The sequence below is a fragment of the Anthonomus grandis genome, chromosome 22, assembly GCF_022605725.1.
Source record: "Anthonomus grandis grandis chromosome 22, icAntGran1.3, whole genome shotgun sequence".
In the NCBI taxonomy this organism is placed as follows: Eukaryota; Metazoa; Arthropoda; class Insecta; order Coleoptera; family Curculionidae; genus Anthonomus; species Anthonomus grandis.
Window position 1 is genome coordinate 7,431,434 of NC_065567.1, and position 13,882 is coordinate 7,445,315.

At 32.9% G+C, this 13,882-nt stretch overlaps 1 protein-coding gene and 1 long non-coding RNA gene across 4 annotated transcripts in view; one reads left to right on the forward strand and one right to left on the reverse strand.

The window, feature by feature from the left end:
• LOC126748211 (dedicator of cytokinesis protein 7) overlaps positions 1 to 13,543 on the forward strand; it is a 61,458-nt gene extending 47,915 nt beyond the window's left edge. For all 3 annotated transcript variants that reach the window (XM_050457288.1, XM_050457285.1, XM_050457287.1), the window contains 11 exons: positions 2,345 to 2,664; positions 2,715 to 2,867; positions 2,919 to 3,258; positions 6,463 to 6,578; positions 8,806 to 9,041; positions 9,116 to 9,287; positions 9,486 to 9,669; positions 9,764 to 9,930; positions 12,847 to 13,070; positions 13,124 to 13,270; positions 13,335 to 13,543. In XM_050457288.1, the coding sequence (XP_050313245.1) occupies positions 2,345 to 2,664; positions 2,715 to 2,867; positions 2,919 to 3,258; positions 6,463 to 6,578; positions 8,806 to 9,041; positions 9,116 to 9,287; positions 9,486 to 9,669; positions 9,764 to 9,930; positions 12,847 to 13,070; positions 13,124 to 13,270; positions 13,335 to 13,380 (2,105 nt within the window). In that variant the 3' untranslated portion in view covers positions 13,381 to 13,543. The remainder of the gene's footprint in view (positions 1 to 2,344; positions 2,665 to 2,714; positions 2,868 to 2,918; positions 3,259 to 6,462; positions 6,579 to 8,805; positions 9,042 to 9,115; positions 9,288 to 9,485; positions 9,670 to 9,763; positions 9,931 to 12,846; positions 13,071 to 13,123; positions 13,271 to 13,334) is intronic.
• The window catches only part of LOC126748236 (uncharacterized), a 32,270-nt gene that overhangs the window by 15,765 nt on the left and 2,623 nt on the right, over positions 1 to 13,882 (reverse strand). The window contains exon 2 of the long non-coding RNA XR_007664672.1: positions 11,584 to 13,874. This is a non-coding gene — a long non-coding RNA (uncharacterized LOC126748236). The remainder of the gene's footprint in view (positions 1 to 11,583; positions 13,875 to 13,882) is intronic.

Here is a 13,882-nt window from a genome sequence, read left to right on the forward strand (position 1 = left end):
GAAGCAGCTGCAAAAGTAAACAGTTGGTCAGACAGAGAGAAGGCGACTGCTCTTACGTTGGCCTTGAGAGGTGATGGTGCCGCCATCCTAGTAAAGTATTTAGAGATGCGTTATGGCCAGTCACACCTAGAACATGTCTACCAGTTGCAGTTGAAAAATCGGTGCTTAAAGTCAGGGGAGTCCTTGCAAGAATTTACAGCTCAGCTAACACGAGCTGCCAAGAACACAAACAAGGGCCAGGTTCGTGTCCGGCAAGTGATTTGAGGAGAGGACGACTTTGAAAAATGGGTCAAGTGGATCATTAGGAAGGTGACTGGAGGATGTAGGCGCCAGAAGCGAAAGTTGGAGTTACGGAAAGGCAAAGCAGGTCACATAAGAAGACACTGTCCAGACCCAAAACTAATAAATGTCGATGCGAAGAGGCGATTGTCAACCTGTATTGAGCAAGCTATATTAAGGAGGCTCTGGACTAGACGGGATAAAGGTGCAGAGGCCAACTTTGGAAGAAGTTAAATATTCTCGCAATGTCAAATCATATTGGATACAACGAGACTCCCTTATTTTGGAAGATGGACTGTTGCGGCAGAATATAGTTGACTACGACGGTAAAGAGGAAAGAAGGAAAATCATTCTGCCTAAATGTCTGATTTCGAACTGGCTAAAGAAAATCCATGCCAGTGTGTCAAGAGAACATTTTGGAGTAACAAAGATACTGGGAAAAGTGAGGGAAAGGTTTACTGGGTTTATAAAAGTTTACTGGGTCTATAGCAAGGCAGACGTAAGGGAGTGGTGAAGGAAATGCGTTATGTATAGCAAGTAATTGGCCGCAGAGTAAAATGCACAAGGCTTTAATAAGTACAACGTGAGAAGTCCCTTTGAAGGGATTGCTATTGACATTACTGCCTCGTTTTCCGAATCAGGGAATAAGTACATCGTGGTCGTGATGGACTTCTTTAGCAAATGGGTTGAGAAATACCTTCTATTGAAGTAGGAATCGTCTATTATCGCTGGCGGTTTGGTAAAAGATTGGATCTGCTGATATGGTGTACCTTTGGAGCTTAATTGGGACTAAGAGGGAAATTAATCCAACTTGTTGACTCGATAATGTTGGACTGAACGAGAATTCGCAGTATATTAGAGATCATTTTCAGCTTTATATGCGCCCAAATTCTGGTATGCTGTTATATTTCTCAAAGTCGTTCTCTGGAAAAAAGCGTGGATTTCTATTTCTACGAGAGAGCCTGTTGCAAGAGGGGAATCTTGAACCAATATCGATATCGTTGGGATCATTTTGGGACGAAACTAAGGTAACGCGCAGAGGCTTACTGATTTTGACAGCACCGCGAATATATCCGCTGTTATCCCTCATTCCGGAATCATCGTAGTGAGGCTAGCAGATACACCGTACGACATTTTGGAGACACGTGGTTAGCAAACCTTCCAAAAACTGGTCTACCTATTAGAGAAGAAACCCTCGCTGCTAGGAGGGCAGTTCATATCGGAATATTGACGCGACTTTTAAATCGAAATAAATAGTAGTCAATAAATACAGTGTAAATAACTATTTCTGGTAGGCTAAAGCGATCGTGTTTATTGTGTACGTTTAAAATAAATCTGCTAACTATTTTTGCGCATCGAATGTTTTAATGCACACCTTAACGAACGGTAAAAACGCTACAAAATTGAAACGGGAAAAATTGATAATGTACGTCTTTTTAGTTTCATAAAATATCATAAAAGCTGCATTCACTTTTATTGTCAGTCTGGTGAGTCAAGTGCACCATCACATAAAATAGGAAGATAATTATTTTTAGTATTTTACCTCTTAAATTTGATTCTAATTTTACTGGATGTTTAAATGAGAACCCTTAAAGGATCCTATTATGTATTCTATATGTATTCTATACTTAAGGTAAGTTCTTACATTATCCGATACTTATTTGTATGAGTCTATGGAAATAAATATTTGAGTATTGAGTATTTGCACCATGTTAATATTTGAAGACTTAATCTTTTAACAATACTAACTCATTAAACAGAGAGCGATTTGGCTAAAAATTAATGCGTCTATAAATGTCTGATTGTTAAAAAAATACATATTAAGTCGCGCTGTCAATTTTAATTATTTTCAGTCCACTTCTTCTATCGAACTATTCTTAATTCGCAATTCACCGACACTAGGTCTTTCCCTTTTTTTTTCGAGGAGTTCGTCGAGATGATCTCCCTTTTCTTTACTTTTTCCACTTTTTATTTTTTATTGTTATATATATTTATACTGTCACAATTTTAAATAATTTGAGTTAATCATCATCACTATTAAGAGGTGTATTTTATTGCCACTTAGGAGGAACACCACAGGCCGCAACAGAAAAAGTCCGCTGGCGCAAAGACCAGTTGTCATACAGGGTTAGTAATACTGACATGCAAGATCGCCCAAGAGACGATTCCTACCATGATGTTCTTATGGAAGGCCATTTTGCAGCTGAGGCTTCCTTCATAATTTTGGACACATTAGAAAGAGTTGTTTCTACTATAACTCAGCTTGATTCTCAGCAGCATTTAGTCGGGATTGCATTGTCTGTATTACTTCATGCACTAGGAAAAAATCAGAGCACCACTGTTTTACCGCATATGTTTGCTTCTCAACGTAGTTTAGTGTTTAAGGTAATTAATTTTATTTAACTTAATATAGAAAGAAATATGCTGTTTTTTAGTTTCATGGCGTCCTATTTGATGAAGAGAGTTCTCATTGTGCAGATTTATGTCTTTTGCTTTTAAAACATTGTGGATCTCAAATTGCCTCAGTTCGATCGCAAGCGGCTGCTTCTTTATATCTCCTCATGAGGCAGACTTTCCAGATAGGAAACGTAAGTTAAACTTATCGTTAATATTAATACTTTTTTAACATGTGCTTTTAGAATTTTGCAAGAATAAAAATGCAAGTGACGATGTCCCTAAGTAGCCTAGTAGGAACTTCGTCTTCCTTTAATGATGATTCTTTGAGACGTTCATTAAAAACACTTCTAGAATACGGAGAGAGGGATACAGAGTTACAAGAAACAACATTTCCTGAGCAAGTTAGAGATTTAGTATTTAATTTGCATATGATTTTATCAGATACCATAAAAATGAAGGAATTTAAGGAAGATCCTGAGATGCTTTTAGATCTCATGTATAGAATTGCCAAAGGCTATCAAAACTCTCCTGATCTACGGTTAACGTGGTTAGCTAATATGGCTCAAAAACACATGGAAAGAGGTAATTATAGTTCCTTTTTAAGACAATCATTACCAATTCTACATAACCCATATTAATATATCAAGAAAAAAATAATCAAAAAACAAATAGAATTCCTGCTTCGCACATTACTAAAATCAATTTTATTCCGAACACGTTCATAAGCATAGAATAAGGTCCTATGTTATCAATTTACTGCTCTCAAACTGCCAATTAGACAATTTTGAAATAAGTCATGGCTTGTATGTTAATGTTTGATTAAGCCCATATCACATAAAATCTGTTTTTAAAATTATATTATTTAACCTAGAATCCTAAATTATGACAATGGTTGTCAAGATTGACACCAATTTTGAATTGTACATGTTAGTGACAAAAACTACTTTACTGTAAGTACAATATTTAGGGATACAGGATGGTCCGTTGTTATTGGAACTCTGCCTTATCCCAGAATCTACAACAAACACTTTTGGAAACTTGTTTGGCTTAAAGTAAAAAGTTATATTTTTAAATATTAAGGATAGTTTGTTTTGTCTGGACAAACTTGGAGTCATTTTTCTTAATTAGACATACTCTGGTTATTTTTCATATAATCAAATATTTTGATTTCAGACACGATTTAGATTTACGGTATAATATCCTATAACTAATTGTGATATATATTTTATTTTATATTGAAAATTATTGATGCAGGCCAAAACGTAATAAGCAATTCTTTCTAGACCGAAGTCAATTATATAATTAATAACAGTTTTTTTTTATATAAGTAAAGAAACTCAAAGTAAATAGTATAGGCTTCCATAAAACAGAAAGTCGAGATTAATTTGTAATATAAAGGTGAAAATATCTTGAAATAAGATAGATATACCTATAGCACATTATACAGTGCTTTTATTTGTATTTCAAAACAAACTACTTCGTAATAACTTCTTACAAAAAAAGCACGTCAATCAAAATACACAGAGAGACGTTTAATTTTATATTTCACAAAGTTCTGTCAATCACCTCCTCACCTCCAGATTATGATATATCAAATGGGAACTTCCATCATGTGACGCATCATTATAAGGAATATTAAAATGTCTATCGAACAGTGCCAAAAAAAATTAAATCGCTTGACGTACCAGCGCATAGTGACCAAAAATGTCTGAGAATAATGGATATTTTATCGACCATACTTGTGTATTTCAAATGGATACCAAAAGTGTAATACATCATTGTAAAGGGCATACAATCTCCTATCTAACCAAACTGAAAAAAAAACAAAATTCGTTGATTCTTAATCAAATAGTAAGCGAAAATGTGTGGTAATAAAAGACATTTTATCAACCTAAAGTTTGGTAGGTCAAATGGTTGCCTCTAGTGTCACACATTACTTTAAATGGCCAGCCATTTAACATTCTACTTCGGAAAAAAAAATTGATGGAAGTGGAAGCGGTGTACCAGTAAAAATGTAATAAAGAGTTCAAATATTTTTTTTTAATATGTCTCCATTATTTGCGAGAAAATAATGCTATTTTAAAATTCTTCGAAAATTTGTTCAACAGTCTAATATTTGGCGTATTTATTTTACTAGTATTTTTTGCAGTACTTAATAGGTACAAAAATAACACTGCAGTAACTAGCATTTATAATACATTTAAAAACTAGTTGATTATTATTGGTAAAATTGTCATTCTGATACTCAGTTAAAAATTCAAAAGTGCGAATAATTTAAAATGCTCTATACCCTAACCGAAAGAATAGAAATTGTTTTTCTTTACGGCACTAAAGATTGGTACGATTGTAGAACCGCCAGGGCATTTAATGACAGACATCCAAAAACGAAGGTAATAAATATGTACTAGAATTGATAAGGAAGTTTGAGGAAACATAACCTGTTAAAACTGATATTTCAACAGGTTCTGTATAAAATTCAAACCCTTTAACAACTAGGAGAAAAAGATTTTGAAAATGCAATGTAATGCGGATCAAGAGCGCGATTAGGAGGACGTCTTACATAACATTTTCCATCGGTCCCAAACAAATTAATTTTGGTTTTATCGGTCCAAAGTACGCTTTTCCAAAAATTTTTATGTTTATATTGCGGGTCACGCGCAAATTTTAAACTTTTCTGAATATTTCTTTTTGACACGAATGGTTTCCTCACTGACACTTGTATGTCATAACGATCCAAGTTTTCCCTTCTTATTTGAGATGCGAAGGATTAGCTTTAGACATTCTTACTATGTGTTTATAAAAATGTAGGGCAGTTTTTCTATTTCTAGGAGCTCTTTTCTTATTTTATGTGCTCTGTGTAGATTCATATAGCTTAAGAGCATTATATTTTAGCTATTTAAAACATTTTAGATTATGAGCAATTTTGGAAACTGTGAGTTTATCGTTCTTAAGCTGCACAATAAGTGCTCTTCTCTCAGGTCCACAGTGATTTTCTACCCACTAAAAAGCATGCAGAAAAACAGCAAAATGTAAAAAAATACATATAAATGAAAAAAACACTCACTGTTAACAAGATGGAATAGCAATAAATTATTAGAAACAAAAGTGTGATATTTATATGTCATTTCACAGATGAGTGATACCATAGTATTAAAGCCAAATACCAACACAATTCGATAAGAATTGGTGTTTTTCATTCTTTGGACTAAATAAATATAAACAAATCATCGGAATGTTTAAATATTTTAATTTAGTGCAAATATAAAAGAAATTCAAAATGTGCTATGTATATGACCGCAACTCTATATATAAATTTAAATATAATTTTTCCGGACATTCAATGTTAATTGACACTTTAACTTCCTGAAATTTTAATATATTTTTTTCTTTGTTTTTATGACGCGTTGATCTTGAACCGTTTCTTCTTTGGAAAAGAGTTTATTAAATATTGAAGTGCGCCCATTGCAATCATGTTATTTTTAATATTTATTTCATTTAAAGTTACTTAATTACGTTTTCTTTGTTCCATAATCTTCCTGTTCGCCATAATATCTACATCGATAATTTTTTACATTTTAGTTGTGGTTTACATTACACACCTACCTCTCCCTTCCTTTATAATCTCTTTATATTCCAACATATGCATTATGGTACCCCAACAAGCTTTAATATTTGGTAGTTTTCGTGGACCACATATGTACCTTCTCTTTCTACACATACTATTTATCTAATCCTTAATATTACCTTTTTAAGGCAATAAATTTAATTGCGTTTAATTTTTTTGAGGAAATCATACGGAAGCAGGCATGTGTTTAGTTCATTCAGCTGCACTGGTGGCTGAGTATTTAGCGATGTTAGAGTCACTACCGCATTTTCCTGCTGGAGCTGCTGCATTAGAGAAGGTACTCAATTTAAATATACTATTAATTAAAAATACTAGAATGTTTATCGGTTTTTAAATAAGGTTCTTTTTACTCTTAAAATTAAATTAAATTAACAAGATAGATGTTAAAGATCAATATTTAATGACCACTCTAACAACAGGACTGAAGAAAGTTGTTAATAACAATTTAATTTTTCTTTGAATTTAATCTTTGAATTTCGCGTGGAATGCTACGTATGTTTTATGCATCATGCCCTCATACCTAAAGTCAACAGTTATCGAAAAAAAGACGATTCATGTAACAAATAAAAAAAGAACAAAAATTAAGTTAATGTTCAAAATGGTTGCCATTCACGGCTTGACAATATCCAAGGCGATCAATAAAGTCTCGTTGCACATTTTCAATCACTTCCGGAGTTATGGCGCGCACTTCTCTGCGAATTCTCTCTCAAGTCGTCTAGATTATTTGGCCTATTAACAAATACCTTCGACTTGAAGTATCCCCACAAAAAAAAGTCCATCGGTGTTAGGTCAGGCGACCTAGCAGGCCATTCGATGGGTCCTCTACTTCCTATCCACCGATTGGGAAAGGTTTCATCCAAAAATGTACGCTCAGTGGCAGCATAGTGCGGAGGAGCGCCATCTTGCTGGAAAATTAGTTCTTCGTCAGGATAGTCTGGGTCCAATGGATTTGGAAATAAAGCTAGTAATGCTGGAACTAATTCAAATTGGAGAAAATCAAGATACACTTGTCCCGTTAAAGTCTGTTTAAAGAAAAAGGGACCTATTACTCTTCCGCGCACTATTCCACACCACACATTTAGTTTTTGATGGTACTGGGTGTTTACCTCCGTCATCCAATGCGAATTTTCTATTGCCCAATATCGACAATTTTGTCTGTTCATATTTGTTACTAAATTATTATTAGATTGCACATGTTTTGTAAGCGTTCACAAAACTCATTTTGCCTATCGAAATCGTCATCAAATAACTCTTGCACAGGAATAACTTTGTAGGGGTGATATTTGTGCTTTTTAACTATTCAGTGAACTATAGATTTCGCTATGTGTAAATTTGCCCCAATCTGCGATAGAGGAGTGCATGGATTTTCTTCCAAAGAAAGCAAAACGTCAAGTTGTTCATTTTCATCTCGAGCAGGACGACCAGATTTTGGCAGATCTCTAACATGACCGAATTCTCTAAATTTAGCCTCTTTTCTGCTCACCACCTTTTGACATATCGGAGGACGATCAGTATGGATTTCATTGAATAATTGAGCAGCGTCTCTTTGAGTACGTGTTCTATCACCTAACCCAACCATGCACAGAATTTCTATTTTTTCTCGTTCCGTTAACTTTACCATTGTGAAAACCGCAATTTTGCTCGTACACTTCACACTTGACAATATCTGTTTGGCATACAACTGTCATACAGTTTCTATGAAAATACACGGTCACCAGCCAACAATAAAAAAACACGAATGAATGGAAATTTGCTCTGTATAAAAATTCTCAGAGATAAGGTGACTCGTAAGGTGAACTTCAATGTTAATGTTTGGTCGTCTTTTTTTCGATAGCTGTTGACTTTAGGTATAGGACATGATGCATGAAACATACGTAGAATTCCACGCGAAATTCAAAGATGAAATAAAAAAAAGGTGCTTTCATTTAAAAAAATGAAGTTGATGGTCATAATTTATTTTTGAGCAACCCTGTATATACAAACTTCACGTACAAAAATGCGAAACTTGAAATAAAAATCGACGGGTCCGAGCGTTTTTTTTTTCGAACATACCCCTCAACTTTAAATCAATTTAGACATAACTTTTGGGATGCACTGTATATAATCGCTGTCTAGTTTTTACTATTGTTATAAGACCTAAAAGCTTTAACTTATAATGTATTAGGTGTTAACCTTTATGTATTAGTGAAAACGTAAAAAAAAATAAAGAAAATTCAGCAATGATTAATTATGAGAAAGAAGAGTTATTATTGAAAACAAAATAATGCAAAAACAAATTATAAAAAATATGTAGACTAATTTCGCCATTTACATGTTCATAACAATATCATTAAACCTGATAGCAACATCAGAGATAGGAACAATTTTGTACGTTCATTTTTTATCTGAATTGAAATTTCACAACAAAAGCGTGCCCTTTTTAAATTCCAAGTGACAGTAAGATAAAAATAGATTAGACTTCCAAATCCTCCGATGTTTTTTTTTAGTTATTTTTATTTGGCTAGGTTAGTCCAAATGTATTAGAAGAAAGCGCAGTATCAGACGATGTACTTAGTCCAGAAAGAGAAGGTGGCTGTTTGGGTTCACACTTTACAGAAGCAGGCCTGTTAGGACTGTTGGAACAAGCCGCCATCAGTTTTCACGCTGCTGCAATGTATGAACCAATGAATGACATCTACAGAGTATTAATTCCAATAGCGGAAAATAATAGAGACTTTAAGAAGCTAGCGAATATTCATGGGTATATAATAATTGAATTGAATATATCATATTATTAAAGTTTATTTAGGTTCCTTATTTTTTTACATGTTGTAGGAAGTTGCATGATGCTTATACAAGAATTGATCAACTGCATGGTAAAAGAATGTTCGGAACGTACTTTAGAGTCGGATTTTATGGTTCCAAATTTGGAGATTTAGATAAAGAAGAGTTCGTTTATAAAGAACCTACTTTAACAAAGCTGCCAGAAATATTTAGTAGACTTGAGGTAAGTAATATAATAATAATGTCCCATTTGTTTCATTTTATTTTGTAATGGAGCATTTGATAAAGCAGATCTGCTAAAAATAGGCATAGTGTATAGGCATCGCCTAAATGTATTTCTGTCTTTAAACACACGTCAGCAGTTTGCCATTTTTAAATTATTCATCTAAATTTAGCGGATTCTATGACCCGTATTTTTTAGGACTTTTACGCGAAGCGTTTTGGGGGCCCAGAAAATGTGATTATTATTAAGGACTCCAATACTGTCGATATAAATTCTTTAGATCCCAATAAGGCCTATATTCAAATCACTTACGTTGAGCCTTATTTCGAAAATTTTGAATTGCGATATCGGCAAACTCACTTCGATCGGAACTTTAACATAAGTATGTCAGACAAACAGTAATTAAAATATATCAATAAATATCACCCATTATATTATTATCATAATAAACTTTTTTTGTTATATTGCTTTTCTAGAACGCTTTGTATATGCCACACCTTTTACAATGACTGGGAAAGCTCATGGGGAACTTAAAGAACAATATAAAAGAAAAACTATTTTAACAACAGCAGTACATTTTCCCTATGTGAAAACTAGAATTCAAGTAGTCGATAGATTCCAAATAACTTTAACGCCTATAGAGGTAAGTAGTAGTCTAAAACTTAATTAGTACACTTAAAATAGTTAATTAGGTGCCTCAATGAGAGATTGCAATCTCGGAGGGTTTTCCCAAAAAATCTATAAAATATTGTAAATTCTTTATGCATTTACTTCAGAATGACATTAGTGCGATTAAATGTATGACATTTTCACAGCTTGGTTTCGTAAGAGAACTTTTTGACAATTTTGAGAGGTTAAGTTAAATATAAATATGCATAAAAGATTGAATTATTTCCTTAAATTAGAAGCGAAATAATTTAAAAAAATAATACCTGCCCTACCTCCTTGGTTATTTTGCCGGGCCAGGTTCATACTAAATTAAGAAATAAATGATTATTTATATTTATTATGGTTCTATAGTTTTTATAGACTTGACTGGGATTTCGACCGGATTCCCGACAATTGGGGAAAAACCTTTTGGCCAACGCCAGACGTAGTTAATAACTTTGACTATAACATTTAAAAAAGTAGGTAATTCATTATAAATTATTCTTTAATTGATAGTAGGATTTACGGAATTTTCGAGATTAAAACAATTCTAGTAATTCATTTTTCTCCAGAGATTAGACGAGTTATATAATAAAGTCGATAAGTTTCGACGTTGCGTTTATCATAATTCAAATAGTCTTTAAGATCTAATTACAACTAACAACGATTTAACAGTTCAATAATGACTGTTTTTTTGTTTATTTCTGCAACATTTTTAAATCACTGCGTTATTTATGCAACTTTAAAAATTAAGTTTAATGAATTGGCAAGTTTACGCCACGTTCAGCTTTAAAAAAATAATATTATACCATTATTGCCTTGGATTACATATAGAGAACATAGAATTATTAATTAAATTTAGAGTTAAAGAAAATACAAAACATTTAAAACCTCTTTCAATATTATCGAGTTCTAAGCAACTTTAAAGAGCATGTTATACTACGAGACTACTAAAACACAATGATTTTCAAAAATCCAAAATTACACAACATGCATTCGACAATAACCATAGAATAAACTGAGCTGCTTTTTCAATTTTAGCAAAGCAACTCATTTCAAAATTACGTAAATTAAAGGAAAGTCCATTTATAATCTTAAAAGACGATAAATGCATAGCTACTTGATTTCCTTTGCTAAAGAAAGAGGTAGAACAGGGCATTCATACAATTTTTTGATAATTTAAAATATATTTTATTCATATATTTTTAAAGAAACATTGGTTCAAATTAGGTATTTTGAAATAATATAAATAGGTTGTTCGTTCTTTTCAATTCCAATATTCAAAATAAAGTTAGGTAAGTTATTAAAAAGAAGAAACGAGCTCGGAGGCCGATAGATGAAACCTCAGCTCCTGGGTATTTAAAAAAATTCTATTTTAACCTCCAACTTTTGTATTTCACATGGCTACCCTAATTTACATCATTTTTAAAGGGCATACAATCTCCTATCTAACCAAACCGAAAAAAAAACAAAATCGGTTGACGTATAAGCGAATAGTAAGCAAAAATGTATAATAATAAAAGACATTTTACCAACTTAAACTCAAATAGCCGCCTCATATCAGATATGTGTTACACTTTATTTTAAACGGCCAACAATTTTCCATCTTACATTTCTAAAAATATTGATGCAAGGTGAAGCGACTTACCAATAGAATTGTATGGTAGTAAACAGTTCATTGAGTCCAAATACTCCAAAAAATTCTCCTCGAAAATACAATATATTCTTCAATCGTCGATGTGGATTAGCAGGTGGTGCAATAGAATGGCCACAACTCCATTTTTTCCTTCGGAGGTATTTAAAAAGCAAAGTTTATAAAACACCTGAAAATTTAGTGATTTAACGGATCTAATTACTCGCGAATGTAGAGATATCAGCGGACTTGCCAATGGTGGGTTCTCTCTTAATATATCAAAATGAGGTTAGTTGGATATAAGGAGGTGATTGACAGAACTTCGTCAAGTATAAAATTAAATGTCCTCCTGTATATCTAGATTAGCGTTTTTTTTTAAGTTATTAAGGGTGTTTTTTTTTAATTAAAGCATTGTATGATTACATCGATTTTCCATAAGATTAGCACGCACACTTTAAGGATCTCTGGTATAAGAACCTCTTTCACAACAAAACCTGAGCCCATCAAAAGCTTTTTCTTTGTAAACACAACTTTGGTTTCTCAACCACCTATGTAAAAACCGAACCATAACTGGTCTGGGTTTCTGCGAGGCAGATGTTTTTTTACCCATATACTCGCAGTGAGATATCTAGTTTTTATTTAGGTCAATTTTTATCCAGTCGCTAAATATTTGTACAGCCGATTCGAGATCTTTGTTGCCTTCCTGCATCCCGTGAATAATAAGGCAGTCTGCATTGTATTTAAGCTGAATATTCCCAGCTTATTTTCTTGTCGTTTTGCGTTGACCTTTAGGTTATTAATGTCCAAAGTTAGACTTTGCAGAGATGCATTGATCCTCCTGCTTCCCACCTTTGAGATTTCAGCTTTTTTAAATTGCGAAAACTATTCCCGGAGCATGCTCAGACCAATATTAAACTCAGTTCCTTCACACTTGTGGTTGGTTTGGACGCCATGGCTCAATTTCTTCTTCAACCCGGTTAAAAAGACCTCGCTGCGCACACAAACTTGCTCTTTAAATATTATTGGAAAGCTTAAATTTCGTGGTGTTATCTAGTACGCTTCTACTCACTTTTAAATGCCATCTTTCTCCTAATAATTATTTTGAATATTATAGTGTTAGCTATTTCGATTATTTGAAGATGCGCATGAATCGGATGACGAATACGGAACATACAGAATCGCTATTATTAATGGCAATATAAAACCCGATATTTTAAATTTTGTTTATAAATAGTTTCTTGCTTTTAATATTCATTTGAAATTAAAAATTGTCTGAAGGTTGCCATTGAGGACATTCAAAAGAAAACAACAGAGCTTGCTATCGCAACTCAACAGGAACCGCCGGATCCAAAAATTCTTCAAATGGTTTTGCAAGGCTGCATTGGAACTACCGTCAATCAAGGGCCCCTGGAAATGGCTTTGACATTTTTGCCTAGTGGCGGAAAGGCTTTAACAAAACATCAAAACAAACTTCGACTGTGTTTTAAGGATTTTTCGAAGAAGTAAGAACATTTATTTTTGATTTATTTATTTTAATGATTCTAATATTCTTTAGATGTGCGGATGCCCTAAAGAAAAACAAAAATTTGATAGGGCCAGATCAAAGGGATTACCAAAGAGAACTAGATCGAAATTACAAGAGGTTTACGGAAAAGCTACAGCCACTAGTAAATCCACAGGCAATCACGATTTTAAATACAAGGTAAAATGTGCTTATTCTCTAATTTAAAATTAATTACTGTCAATGTATATTCTTATTATTTTAGCCCAAATAAGTATAATAACCAAGAATCTTCTATGTTAAGATGGTAGAATATCAAATTTTAATTTAACCTATTTATTCATTTGCTATATTTAGAAACCCACAATTAGTTAAGTAGATAAATATTAAAAGAACTAAATCTTAACATGTTTGGTTCATAGATGCTTTTATACTTTATACATTTTAGAAATATAATATACATATATAATTAAACTTAGTTTTATTGTACAAATGTTATAACCGCATTGAAAAGAAAAGGTGACTAATGATTTTAATGAAGTCAGAAAGAATTAACCCGAATACCTTTTCAATTTGGTTTCACTATATGCCATTAAGTACCAGAAAAACTTACAACTACGTTAGTAAAAGTTTTTTGTCCTCTTTAAACATTTTAAGTTCCGACAACAACTCGGAAGTTTTACGGAACAACTCAGCGCAATAAATAATTATGCTGGATGTAAAGCTAATAATTATTATATTACAATAATATTTAATACTCATTATATAACCCGCGTAATTTTTGCTAGTAGATCCTGATAACACCCTGAAAAG